Source organism: Colias croceus, chromosome 12, assembly GCF_905220415.1.
Source record: "Colias croceus chromosome 12, ilColCroc2.1".
Lineage (NCBI taxonomy): Eukaryota > Metazoa > Arthropoda > Insecta > Lepidoptera > Pieridae > Colias > Colias croceus.
The window spans coordinates 598,441-613,151 of NC_059548.1; the positions used below are offsets into that span (position 1 = coordinate 598,441).

General features: G+C 34.4%; 2 protein-coding genes across 3 annotated transcripts in view; one reads left to right on the top strand and one right to left on the bottom strand.

The window, feature by feature from the left end:
- LOC123696103 (transforming growth factor beta-1-induced transcript 1 protein) overlaps positions 1-3,494 on the top strand; it is a 31,065-nt gene extending 27,571 nt beyond the window's left edge. Inside the window, exons 4-6 of the mRNA XM_045642118.1 lie at positions 885-980; positions 1,836-1,970; positions 2,727-3,494. Coding sequence (XP_045498074.1) covers positions 885-980; positions 1,836-1,970; positions 2,727-2,801 — 306 coding nt within the window. The 3' untranslated portion in view covers positions 2,802-3,494. The remainder of the gene's footprint in view (positions 1-884; positions 981-1,835; positions 1,971-2,726) is intronic.
- Positions 1-14,411, bottom strand: part of LOC123696102 — a 52,761-nt gene extending 38,350 nt beyond the window's left edge. For both annotated transcript variants that reach the window (XM_045642116.1, XM_045642117.1), the window contains exons 1-15: positions 14,274-14,411; positions 13,759-13,885; positions 13,423-13,529; positions 12,619-12,763; positions 11,526-11,627; positions 10,709-10,814; positions 10,083-10,206; positions 9,512-9,628; positions 8,820-8,972; positions 8,271-8,360; positions 7,890-7,977; positions 7,196-7,292; positions 6,527-6,619; positions 5,800-5,905; positions 4,369-4,800 (exon numbers count right to left, since the gene is read on the bottom strand). In XM_045642116.1, the coding sequence (XP_045498072.1) occupies positions 4,369-4,800; positions 5,800-5,905; positions 6,527-6,619; positions 7,196-7,292; positions 7,890-7,977; positions 8,271-8,360; positions 8,820-8,972; positions 9,512-9,628; positions 10,083-10,206; positions 10,709-10,814; positions 11,526-11,627; positions 12,619-12,763; positions 13,423-13,529; positions 13,759-13,885; positions 14,274-14,336 (1,950 nt within the window). In that variant the 5' untranslated portion in view covers positions 14,337-14,411. The remainder of the gene's footprint in view (positions 1-4,368; positions 4,801-5,799; positions 5,906-6,526; positions 6,620-7,195; positions 7,293-7,889; positions 7,978-8,270; positions 8,361-8,819; positions 8,973-9,511; positions 9,629-10,082; positions 10,207-10,708; positions 10,815-11,525; positions 11,628-12,618; positions 12,764-13,422; positions 13,530-13,758; positions 13,886-14,273) is intronic.
- Positions 14,412-14,711: the final 300 nt, after the last annotated feature.

The following is a 14,711-nucleotide window of genomic DNA, read 5'->3' on the forward strand; positions in this document are numbered from 1 at the left end:
AAATATAAATACCAGATATTAAATGAGTCTTTCGCATTAGAAAGAATCAACCATATTACTCTAAAATTTCCTCATTCTTTTCATTTTGCCGAACTAAGACAGTCCAGTTTTCATTCTAAAGAAAATCAAAGTCAACAAACTATTAAACAACCATAAAACTAGCCAAGTTAAACTAGTTATCAAAATCCAATTAAAAGGATATACCTTGTTTTTTGTTTGAATGATGTCACCCTCAGAAACAATGGCGCTATTCATGGTGACATGTACAACTATCCGACACAATGATAGACCATCTGGACTTGAATAATTTAGACGCAATAGATGGTGTTTATTATAGATAATAATCAATAATTTAAATATAATGCTGACTCATATTTAACATCTATTTTTATTTTTAATAGTGTCGTTTCTTTTGGAATAATTAAATAAAAACTATGTTTTTTCTGGTAACTACGATTGCAAAACAATTGAGTTACACATACAAATAATTAGACAGTTTATATGAGTGATATAATATGATGAAGTCGCAATAACCGTGAGTCCATTGCTTTCGTAACCAAACATAACACAAGGTTTTTTTACAAATATCTACAATGTATACATACAAACTATAAACTTTCATCCTATCGAGAAGTTCCTAAAATTTCATGAGTTCAAAATATTCCTATCACTATCACTACATAGTATAAAACAAAGTCGCTTTTTCTGTCCCTATGTCACTTTGTATGCTTAAATCTTTAAAACTACGCAACGGATTTAGATCCAGTTTTTTTAATAGATAGAGTAATTCAAGAGGAAGGTTTTAATTTATTAACTTTTAGACAATGCGGGCGAAGCCGCGGCTGGTAAGCCAGTTATTAATAAACAAATATTATTGTTTACAGCGCGTGATCCAAGCACTGGGTGTGTCATGGCACGCACACCACTTCGTGTGCGGCGGCTGCAGGAAGGAACTTGGCGGTGGTGGTTTCATGGAACAGGTATAGTTACAAACTTTATTATCAAACTAGCTTCCGCCCACGACTTTGTACGTGCATCCCCGTTTTCCCCGTTCCCGCAAGAATTTCGGGAAATCCTTTCTTAGGGGACGCCTACGTTATGACATCTAACTGCATGCCAAATTTCAGCCCGATACGTCCAGTGGTTTGGGCTGTGCGTTGATAGATCACTATATCAGTCACCTTTGAGTTTTATATATATAGATGGTTTTAGTTTCACTTCCTTCCATAAATATTATGTTAGACCCTTGGATGACTTGTGGTTTCCCGTCTAACTTAATATCGGAGCATAAATGTACTTAAGCTGACAACAAAACGTCTGTGATTGTTTATTGTAACAAAACAATGCAAGGCATATTCAGTGCACTGTAATTTAGGTACACAAACTATGAGCAAAGCAATAGCACCTACTCACACGAATGTAGCTTTACATTTTGACTTTTTAAGACTAATTATGATAATTCATTCTTTCAATGATTATTTTTATTAATCTATTGCATAGCTTCTATCGCGGGCCTTGAGCGCAGGGACCGAATCGAGAAATTCCGTAACGAAAAAACCTCACGCTCCCCACTCCGACGGGCTCGGAGGTGTGGCTTGAAGGCATGCTATGCAATAGCTTTACCGCGGCAGTCCCCGAGTGCCACACGTCTTTTTTTATTGAACGACCACATCTTTACACCAACCAACAAATCATGTTAAATATACAAAATTATTGCAATGTCGAGAGAGACTAGTAGTGATCCTAGTGTGGTGACTAATATACCTCATGTATCTTGATATACAAAATTTTGTACCTATTATTGAAGCTAATAAACGTTTTATTAATGTTTTCAGGCCGGTCGCCCCTACTGCTCTGCGTGTTATGCCGACAAGTTCGCAGCGCGGTGCGCAGGCTGTGCCAAGCCGATCGTCGACAAGGCCATCATTGCTTTGGACGCCAAGTGGCATCGCGAATGCTTCACTTGCACGGTAAATAGAGCTTTATTATCACTTCAATAGAGACTATATTGTTCTGCAAATGCGTCTTCAAATGCATAGTTGTCGAGGAAATAGTAACTTTGTAGCAAATTATATTTGCTAAGTAATAGATTAAGGGTGCGTATAAAGCAAAATTACCAATCTTCTATTAGATGATACGATTCAAGACCAAATCTAAATAAAATGTAGGTACCTATATCAAACTTGCTTTATACCCCCTCTTAATGTTGGCACCCTAAAATAAATATTAATCTCTCAATATTATGATTCAAGAGAGCTTGGTAATTACTGGATTAAATCATGATTGCTCAAATGGGATATTTTTCAAAAAGAAATAACAATTTGCTTATTGTCTTGTAGTTGTTACCTTTTTATCTATATTTTAATTGAAAATACTATATTGACAAACAACGGCTAAACAAGAACTATTTATAAGTAGTAGTAGTAGTAGTAGTAGTAGTAGTAGTAGTAGTAGTAGTAGAAAGAAGTTAAAACGTCTACGTGATAAGACTTTAACTGAAATAATCGATAATTTATATAAAACTAGCTGTCCCGGTAATTGTGTTCTGCCGTACTCTTGTCACTGATGTTGGCAGATTCTCAGCAAATTTTACGAAAATCGGTCCAGCCGTTTCGGAGGAGTATGGTAACTAACATTGTGACACGAGAATTTTATATATATTAGAGTTGTATATAGTAGATTTATAATACAAGAGTTAAGACTTAATATTCATTTCTATTTTCCAGAAATGCACAAATCCAGTAACAGACTCTACATTCTCCGTGATGGACAACAAGCCGCTTTGCGCGAAATGCGCCTAGACATACACACGTTATTTATTTATTTATTACGTAAAACATTATATAGATGTCTTAAATATTACATCTACGTATAGTTACGAAGAAAAAATTGCTTTCATTAGAAATCTGGTTATAGCCGGCTACTCATTCGCCTGCAGCAGGGGCAATATTGGAATTGCATCCATAATTGGCTCCTTAATTGTGATGTGTATAGGCAAGTAGGGGCAATTTAGAGATCAATTAAAATTGCTCCGATCGCTATGCAACAGAGATTGTTCCAATATTGCCCCTGCGGCAGGTACGTGAGTAACCGGCTTTAGAATTTTCTGGCCAAGTATTTTAGATTAATTATATTCTGAATAGATATAAAAATATTCAGCTTATATACTTCAGCATTGGCATATGCATAATATTTAATACAATCTATAAAAAATCAAAGATACACCCCATCGATGTAAATTGCACCGCTCTATTTTTGCAAGTTTAAAAAAAATCTGTTTGTTTTGATATTATACTGGTGCTTTAAAAATATACTATATAGAGTAAAAATGTATTTTAAAATATTTTTTAAATTGTATAACAGCACAAAGACACTGTAAATATATTTATTGATGTAAATTTAAGTAACTGTGATGCTTATGGGCTTGTACGAGAATTTAAAATTATTGTACGCTTTGTACTACTTTTTTTGTCAATAAATCACATATTTTTTAAGGATTTTTTTTTCTTTTCAATATCCTAGAGAAGCTTTTTAATTACCAGTAACATAAAAGTAGAAGGAAAATTTAAAAGATCATATTATACATATCGATTGTTTTAATTAATATCCATGAAATGATCGAGTACTGAAATAAAAGCTTTTGTACCGAGCACACGTGTCTGAAGTGAAACTTTTTTGACAAGATTCAAAGATACAAAAATCGTCGCCTTTACTTGATACTAGGTTTTCGCCCGCGTCTTCGCCCGCGTTTTCAAAGGAAAACCCGCATAATTCCCATTCCCGTGGGATTACCGGGATAAAATCTATCATATGTGTTAATCCAAGTTACTCTCTAAATGTGTGCTAAATTTCATTATAATCGGTTCAGTAGTTTATGCGAGAAAGCCATACATACATACATTCAAACCTTTCCTCATTAAAATATTAGTATAGATTGTATTGACATAACGCGACCTTGAAATTTTGCTCTCAACACGCCTAAAGAAGTTTCACTTAACTACGATGGATTTAATAATAGGTACTTATTTTACTTTATTTCATGTTGGTAATTAACTGAGTCAATGTTTATTTATATCAATAAGGGCTGATTTTTCAATCCTTGGTTAAAACTTATTCGTTGAATAGTGTATAAAACTACCATTTTAAAAACGTCTTCTAATTGCCCGTATTTGGCAGTTTACGTGACATTATAATATTATCGTGTAATACTTTATTGGACGGATAAGTTTTATCCAAGCATTGAAAAATCGGCCCTTAATCACCTTTTTAATCATTCAGGTAATTAAATCCCTAAAATACTAGAACAGCTCTTGTTTCCCGAAAATTCAACGACTTATACTTATTAACTCATTTTATATAACGACTTACCTTTTTCTCCCTTTCGCTCCTCCTCTCCTCCCTTCTTGGCGACATTTCCTTTTCCCTTTCCCTTTCTGCCTTTTCTACTCTTGGCGTCAATATTTTATCTTTTACTGGCTCTTTTCTAATTTCCACTTTAGGAGTCTCTTTCCTTGGAGTAATTTCCTTAAAAGAGCCATCTTTTCTTGGCGATTTGGCCATGATTTGCTCAATCTTTTCTACTTCTGGTAATAAATCATTCTTAATTTCTTTTGTGGGTGACTTTGAGTATCTTTTTGGAGATTTTTCAGCTCTTCTCGGCGATTTTGCCTCCTTTCTGAGCCGTTTTGGTTCCTTCCGAGGTGATCTGGGCGAATTTTCTTTACTCTTCTTCTGGATGAGGTCTTTGATCGTCAAACTCGGTCCCGGACTAGCTTCCCGGCTGATGTGGCTTGATGTACACTGAAAATTGCAATTAATTTTTATAATTTTTTTAAGCTATTTCATAGCGGGCCTTGAGCGCGGGGACCGAATCGAGAAATTCCGTAACGAAAAAACCTCACGCTCCCCACGGGGACGGGCGGAGGTGTGGCTTGAAGGCATAGCATGCAATAGCGCAACCGCCCCAGTCCCCGAGTGACACACGTCGTTTTTTTATCATTGTGTTATGTTTATAATACAACTTTCGCATGTAAAGGATTCAAAAGATTTATATTGACGACGCGGTTGGCGCAGTGGTAAAGTAACTGCCTACTGAGCCGACGGTCCCGGGTTCGATCCCCGGTCAGGGCAAATATTTGTGTGATGAACTCAATTATTTGTTCTTGGGTCTGGGTGTATTATCTATATATGTATTTATTAAATATTATATTTATCGTCGTCTAGTACCCACAACACAAGCCTTAATTGAGCTTACTGTGGGACTAGGTCGATTTGTGTAATAATGTCCTATAATATTTATTTATTATTTATTTATTTATATATAGGAACTTGGCAGGCTATGCAACTTTTTGTATCAAAAATTAAACTTGACTTCAACTGAGATGTGGATATTAATATGAACAACCTCGTGATAAATAACATAGCAACGTTTGATCTTTTGTTAACAGCAAATATGCAGATGGTGAGTATAATTATCTGTGATTATAATATAAAAACCTCAAGTACTTTTAAAATCTAAACCACGATAACTAACAAATTTATATTGTATATAATATATAATACAAGCTTTCCACCCGCAGCTTCGCCCGCGCAGTCAAAGGAAAACACGCATAGTTCCCGTTCCCGTGGGATTTCCGGGATAAAACCTAGCCTATGTCCTTTCTCGGGCATCAAAATATCTCCATACCAAATTTCATGCAAATTGGTTCAGTAGTTAAGGGATGATTGAGTCACAGACAGACAGACAGAGTTACTTTCGCATTTATAATATTAGTATGGATGTATAATATAAATACTTACGGTAGCAACAGTTTCAACTAACGTTGGTACATCAAGATCTTTCCCCGTCTTACGTTTAGGTCGACCCTGACCAGCTTGAGGATCTCGCATTAGCGGCCGACGGAACCTATTTATAATAGATAATAAAATCTATTGTAAGATTATTGAATTGAATTTGTTTGTTTGAACGCGCTTATCTCAGGAAACACTAATTGAAGTTGATTAATAATTTTGTGTAGGATAGACAATTTCGGAAAACAATATTCTACTAACTTAAAACCAATAGGAGCGGAGCAACTATTAAAAATGTAGCAAAAATGTTCCTATTGAGAACAGACGAAGTTGCGTGGGACAGTTGGTAATATAATATTTTTACATTCACCCTACTGTCTAGTTCAATATACAATGTTCCCACACACAAACTCGTACAAAATTAATACACATAGAAAATTATTCGACTTTAGCCGCAAACTATTACTAAAATCGGATCAGCTGTCTCTGTAAAGACAGACGAACAAACAGATACTTACAGAAGTCTCGAAACTTAAAATTATTGAAGTGAAATTTCTTTGGGCGCGTTTGGAGTAAAATTTCAAGGTCGCGTCATGGCAATACCGTCACGTCATGGAGTATGATGACGATTTTGGTATCTTTGAATCTTGCCAAAGAAGGAAATCACTTCTGAGACGTGTGCACGGCACACACGCTATTTTTTTAATAATAATAATAATTTAATACAAATGTTTACCTCGGGCTTCGCTTGCGTTTAGAAACATGTACACTCTTCTCCGTAGATGCTTTAGTACGAGCGCTCATGTTGGCGCGATTCTTTGAAGTACCTCTAATCGAATTAATTATATATTATATTATATAATATAAGATATAAATAACATCATTATTTCATGTCATCGAATTGTCAAAGTTATACTTAATTTAAATGGGAACCCTCGGGAAGCACCAGCTTTCAATTAAAAATAGGAACATCAAAATCGGTCCACCCAGTTTGAGGTAAAAAAAAAATACAATCGAATTGTGAACCTCCTTTTATAAATCGAGAAAATGCTATCTAGAATACAATTATAATTGGTAAATATCACACATTAGATGTTCGATATTCGGGAATATAATTGGATGATCATAATTATTATAAAAACTAGATTTCCGCCCGCGGCTTCGCCCGCGTTTGCAAAGGAAAACCCGCATAGTTCCCGTTCCCGTGGGATTTCCGGGATAAAAACTATCCTATGTGTTAATCCAAGTTACCCTTTATATGTGTGCTAAATTTCATTGTAATCGGTTCAGTAGTTTTTACGTGAAAGAGTAACAAACATCCATACATCCATACAAACTTTCGCCTTTATAATATATATTAGATATTAGATATATAAATTAATCAGTAATTTAAATAGTATAATACCCAGACTGGTTATCCTTAGAGACACTAGATTTAGCGTTGGAGTTAGCTCTCATGGTTTCCAGGGAGTACATCGACAGCTGCCCTTCTGTGTCGCCGACTATTTTATAACAAATTGTATTAGATAATATTTATAAGTGAATTAATAATTTTTTCGTTTGTCTCCGTTTTCGTGGTATGATATAAAATATATTTTTTTGAAGTGAAACTTCTTTATCGGGGTTGGAAAAAAATTTAGTGTAACATTTTTTCGTTACGCGTGACATTTTCCGTTACGCGCCATCTTTTTCTTATCCTTACCACGCGTGATTCGACATATTTCTGTAAAGTTGCATATAGTAAATTATTTTTTGAAAAATAAGGTCATAAAGAAGTTTTACTTCTTACGTGTGTACTACTACTACTACTACACGCACACATTTGTTTTTCTTTTAGCAATACTCGATAATCTCTGGATAAAGGTAGTGTACGAAGCTCAAAACACAAGTTATAACCTGATGCATGTGCCTGCAAATTTATGAGGACTAGAAAATATAAAAATAATTGTTCAGAAACACGCTCACACGTGTTTCATTAAAAGCTTTAAGCAAACCAACATTGCAGAAAAATCATTGATGGAATTATTATGGGTGCATTATTACAAATAAAATGCGAGCAAAACCACAAGCTATAGCTAGTATAATAAAGTTGTTCTTACACGATTTAGTACCAGATTTAGACCACGTCGCAAGCGAGCGTTTCAAACGCCGCGACCGACGCGTCGAACGCCGAGAACATGACGCACTCTGCAAATAGTCATTTAATTATTCATGGCACAAGAATAAGACATAGGATAGGATTTTTCTAAGATACATCGTCTTTTTGTGTGTGTGTGTGTGTGTATGTGTGTGTGCCTAATGTCTCTGTGTATGTGTATACGCAAATACGTGATTATGTGCGTATTTGCGGATTTGCGCGTGCGTGCGTGCGTGAATTTAAATATACAACAAGTATTTTATATATTTATAATAATCTCCGTACCACGAAGATATTTTTAATATAAAATAATGATTGTGAGTTAATAATAGTAAATACTTACAGTATTTTCAGTGCTGTTCAAATAATCGGATAGTTTAGTTGTGTATTCTTCAAGAACGGTGTTCAACTTGTCGCACACATTTGGTAGGGCCTGTAAATTTATTTATTTAAATTGAATACACAAAACAGAAATTAAATTAATATTGTTATGAAAATTATCTATAAAAAACCTCCTTATGCTAGTTGATTCGACTTCTGCTCTATTGGCCCTTATTCGTAAGAGAAAACCCTCCACTACCTTCCTAGTTCCTTGAATAAAACTTAAAAAAGTAGCCAAATTGGTCGAGCCAATAATTTCGTCCTCGAGTGTTTAAAGTTAGCAACACAATATTTTGGCAATTCATTTTTATTCAATAAAGTGCCAAGTACAATTAGTATTTAGGGTGATAATTTAATTTAAATGCTGTTATTATAAAGACGGATGGATGTATACAAGAATGTTTTATAGTAGTCATGTAGAAAAAACTAAACATCAAATAATTTTAGTCTTTTTTAGATCAGCTTTTATTTTATGATTCAAAAAATCTTCCCAAAAACAAAAACTACTCACATCATAAAACAATCCCTTAGCGGCCGTCAGACCGTCAGGCACCGTCAGCTCCCTACACGCGTCACACGCGTCACGCAACAGTTGCGTCAGAGCGCGTAACATGGCGCCACTGTCGCGTATGCAACGCGTTTGTGGAAACGACTTTGAGAATACCTAGGGTAGAAAAAATAAGAAAAGAGGTATAATTTTCATTGAATATTACAAGCACAGGTTAATAAAAACAAAACAGTGGTAAGTATATAAATAAATCACAGAAAAAGGTAAAAAAAACCGTTAGCCAATAAGGACTATGGATAGAAATGAATACTCATTACTTAAAAAATTTAGAAGCAACTTTAGCATGCGGACGGTACGTCGAAATATGAAAATTGTGGGTTCGATTCCTTTTTCGTTATTTTTTTTTTCATTTTTCAACAATTTGAAAATTTTCAAGCAATAAAAAAAAAACTATTGAACTAAAAAAAAGAGTTTGTGTACTTATGTACACGCGTTACAAGTTATACTTCTTTGGCGTATGGAAAAAAAATACTAGAATATACAACTTGAACATAGTTACATACCACCTAGAACTAACGTCATGCTGTTAAATTTAGGTGTCGGTGTGCGCGCGCATCGTAAAAATTCACTCTCATCATTTTTCTCCATCTCGCCAAAAGAAGTAAAACTTCAAAAATCCTCACAATATGACACACCTGTACAGAGTGCAGTGCATTATGATGCAATGAGACGGCACGCACCATCTGCGCTTGGAAGTGCGTGCGGCGAGCGAACGGTAACGCTTGTGACGTCACGCGCTTTATGTCTTGTATCTACAGGTAGACACATTCCAATTCAAAATCCGTTAATTACACTTATTTCACGAGTTTTCTATAGTACAAAAATTCCGCGCTAATTTCGATGAAAATTTTATAAGCTAGTATCTTTCCGCCTGCGGCTTCGCCCGCGTTTTCAAAGAAAAACCCGCATATTTCCCGTTCCCGTGGGATTTCCGTGATAAAACCTAGCCTATATTACTCGTGGATAATGTAGCTTTCGAATGGTGAAAGAATTTTTAAAATCGGTCCAGTAGTTTATGAGCCTATTCATTACAATCAATCAAACAAACAAACAAACAAAGTTTTCCTCTTTATAATATTAGTGTACTTAGATGTAGACTAGCTGTGCCTAAATCACGCGTGGGCAGAGTTTTCCTACGGACAATTTTTGAGCGTGATTTTAAGTATAGTTGTTCATTTTATATACTCATGTTTTTTTTTTGATCACCTGTCTATGCAACTGATACATGTGAATCCTGTTGAACCGCGACGCAAACTCGACGGAGCGTTTCATCATTTTCGGCACATCCGCCGGGTCCAGATTCACAATGTCTTGTTGTTCTAATGCCGTTCTGGTAATAATAATATGACTAATGAATTACGGCTTTGCTTGGGTGTTGAAAGAAAACTAACAGTAATTTTAATATGGCGCCATCTCTCGGAATTTATAAACTTCGGATATATTCAAAGGCGCATCGTAATAAACCTTGCAATGGGAATGAAATATTTCCCCGCGATAAAAAGTCTTGTTCAGGTCTTATCTCCTTCTTGTCCTAATTCCAGCATGAAAATTAGAAGCCATTTTTAATAATAAATAATAAAAATTTGAAGCATACATAGGTATAACGCGACTCGTTCGAGTTTCTCATGCGATAATAAGTATTATAGTAATGAAAATAAAGTTAAAATTCATATGGCACTGAAACTGTGCTCCGCTTCGCTGTGCTTCGCCGCTCTTTTGGTGTGAGTTGACCCTAAAGGTACAGAGAAAGCGACTTTGTTTTAAACTATGTAATGCTAGTGAAGCCTATATAGTATATAATAATATTATATAGTATTTAATATACAACGTACATGATCTCCTCCAGCTCTGCTTGTATCTTCATCCTGAGGTCGCGCACTTTGGCGCAGTAGATGCTGCTCTCGATCATGTTCGTCACGTTTTCAGATGATTTTGAGCCTGAAAATTGTAAAGTTAAGAGTATTAAATAAATCGTAAATTCTGTGAGTAAAACTAAGATTCGTTTCATAAAAGTAACCCAATTCAAGCTCCAATTTCTATTACAGTGCGACACAAAAGAGATGACAAAAAATGAGGGCGCCGCCGTCGCTCATATAGCAACACTGATACTGCGACGCAAGCAATCTTGATACTATAGAATAAAAATCAAAAAAATAAAAAGTAATAAATACCGCGATTTAAAGTTGTTTCATTCATAATCGTGTAAATTTAAGACAAAAATACATTAGTATTTTAAATGACCTACCTAGGTCAAATTTTACTTAAATGTATTTGGAATTAGTTTATAGAAATCGCTCAAGCCATTTAGACTGCAGAGGCGCACATAGAATCAAACATACGAACAAACAAACATACATACATACAGCTCAAACCTAAGGCTCAAACACTATATATTTCTATATATTATCAAAATCGGTTAAGCAAAATCTATCAAAAGCTTTTACAAAATCTAGATAAAATTTTGCTAAATATAACGAAACCAACTTTGAAAGCGCTACAGGCAATCAATTCAAAAATTACTACAAATTACATATTTTCATATCAATTACTGTAATAAAACTCATCAAAATCGTTTCACCCACTACACTATACAACAGACAAATAAACATACTTTCTCACTACCAACATAAACACAAAAACAATACTTACTTGAAAGTTTATCTGGGCTCAGTTGCCGCGACACCGGCGACTGTCTCTCTCTAACCGTACACGGTGGACTTAGAGAGTCGTTCAGAAGTTCATCTTCGGGCCCTGAAATGAGATATTATAAAGTATAAGCACACCCCGGACACTCCATACAAAATTATCGTTTTGACAGTCACACTGTAAAGACTGCGAATGGGTGTGTTAACGCTTTATGGTTGGCACATTTGTGACTAGCGTTAAAAAAATGTTGTGTGGTTTTATGAAACCACGGTAAAAGTGAAACTTACGATAATTATCGTACGTCACGCGACATGCGCTACACAGACCAAAAAGTTTGAGACGATGTAATAAAAGTTTCACTTTAAAAACGCGTATTTCTGATGAAATACATCCGTAAACAGCACAATATCTAACCATTTTCTACGAAAAACGATAATCACAAATCCAAAATAATAAAATCAATTTGATTAATGTTGTCTATCTTTGTTGCGTATCGTCCTTGCAGAGAAATGCGGACCATTTTCAGGCTGATCGTGCGGGGTGAGGTAAGTGTTTAATTTTGGCGGGAGGCGGAAAGTGTCCGTTCTGTAGCGTTTAGCTACTATTATGTATTCTGTGGTATAAGTACAATAAATATGTCATGAAATATAGTCGAGTACAATAAACAGGTAGAATCACAATCACGCAAAAAAATGTCCAAATTAAAACTCAGCCTACGCGTATTTTAGGCAGAGTTTTAGAATGTGAAAATTACTACCAAGAGATAAGATTTTAATTTGAATGAATATTTTATAGAATGCCGCTCGGGTGTAAGCAACGTAATTACATAATTTTCGCGCTTTTAAACAAGAAGTATAGTTACACAAAAAAATGTTGATTTACCATCAATCTATGTCTAATAAGTCTAAACAACAACAACATTTCGTCAATTTGTTCCACACTTTCATATTAAAAACTAGCTTGTGCTCGAAGTTTCGCTCGCGTTATGAAGTATAAATTAGGTATCATTTTTTATTTTAGAACCTTGGGTGTACAATTGATCAAAATCCTTCCTTAAGGGATGCCTGTGTCTAATTTACACAACCTAGGAACAGACCTGAAACATCATCTTCCTTCTGGTCATCAAAGATGCGAAACATTTCACCATCTTCCCTCTGTTTCTCTTCTACAAACACCACATGATGGTTATCACTCACTTCATTTTCTTGCTTATCTTCAGTTAGAACTACTAGCTCTTGAACCTGGAAGTTATGTTAAATGGTTTTATAACTTTTATGTGTTAAATACATAATATAAGTAATTTAGAATATAAAAATTAATATTATTGGGATTGAATCATTTTACTTATGATATACTAACGGTCCGCCTATATCTGGCTTCGGATTCGTGAACGGGTGGACCGATTTCGATAATTCTTTTTTTATAATATTAGTTCAGGATACATCGCCCATTTTTGCAAGTGACTACTATCAAGCTAATTTTCCGTTTGTAGCTTTATTTTGATGAGACGCCCAATAATTTCGTGTACCAATCGAGAGTTGTTGTAACAATCGAGAGTTTCGTACACGAAATTATTCGGTGTCTCATCAAAATAAAGCTACAAAGGGAAGATCAGCTTGATAGTAGTCACTTGCAAAAATGGGCGATGTATCCTGAACTATATTCTTTAAAGTACGAGGATGGTTCTTTTGGAAAGAAAACATAAACATGCTAGTATAACAATAAATATGCTTTTGTCAGGCAGAGAATGGAGAATGAGCATATCAAAGACTCGATGATGAATATCTTGTTATGTGAACTTATATGTATCTTATATGTATCTACTTCCAATTACAAGCAAGTAAGTAATAAGGAAATAAACTTGTATAAGATAATTAAGTGAGAATTTTTTTAATAATACCTCTACAACTTCCTCTTCCTTTTCTATCCTCATCTTTTGCAGTTCAATCTCGAGCAGCTCCTTGAGTTTCTCCTCAGAGAGTTGATCAATAAATTGGTAGGGATCATCTAAAAATATGTATAGTTTGAAAAACAGTTTGGCAATACCTACAGCATTTTTTTTTGTAATAATAATGCTTTCTGATACCTATTTTCAACACTTATTGTCTTATGTACTTAAGAATATGTATCAAGCTAGTTGAATGTGTATCTATATTTGTAGGCAACTATCCAATGGTAAGACACTTACTTTGAAAGAAAAAATAAATTATGCTAGGTAGTTTTATAATTATTATACCTTTACAAATCTTAGTAACCACATCTTGTTCATTGACAAATTCCTCCCAAATTTTCTGTTCCTGTTGTTTTGCTCTTTCCCGCCTACTCAGCTTCCAGGTATGTTCCAAAGCTTCACTATCTACATACTGAAAACGATCGAAAAATAATTAAATTAAATGGATTAGGTAAATATAGTTAAATATAATAACTGTAACCACAACAAATGTAGTGTAACCAATAATGGTATTAGTTATCATTGAGTTAATATTATGTACTACGTAGTAGGTACATATTAACTCAATGTTAGTTATTGAATTTTTACAATATGTTGGGTCTGTTAGCACTAGGTATGTATGATTATGGATGAAAATTTATCATTTTGAAATGGCCACCACATATCCACCATTCTACTCGGTTGTTTTCAGTCATATAATTTCAATTTTCAAGTTAATTAGCTTTATTTTCAAAATAGCCTAAACATATTATAGTTATATTTTTAAAACAATTAACGGCGTTAGCGGTTAGCCGCGTTACCTGTAAATTTGAAGTTTCAATTTTTTCAGGCATAAAAGAAAATCCTCTAATGCACGTCTCCATTTGTTTGAAAGCGTAAATAATAGAAAAATTATATTATCCAGGAAAAAATTCCAGCCTGACGAAAAGTCACTATTATAAAATCTCAAACAAAACACAATTTGAATTTGACACATTATTTTTTAATAAAAAAAAATATTGAAAAGAAACGTTTAAAAATATTTTATAAATACAGACACGCAAGATTATTATTAAATGATAAATAATTAATGCTTTTAAAAAATATTTTCAACACTTCACTACTTATTTTATGCAATACACATTTAGTCCTGCATCGTACAGTACACATTGATCGCACACAATAATTATTAATTGAGTTTTTCCATTGATTGTTTAGAATGATTGAAGCGGCTGATTCTAAACGTTGCGTTGCTAAGC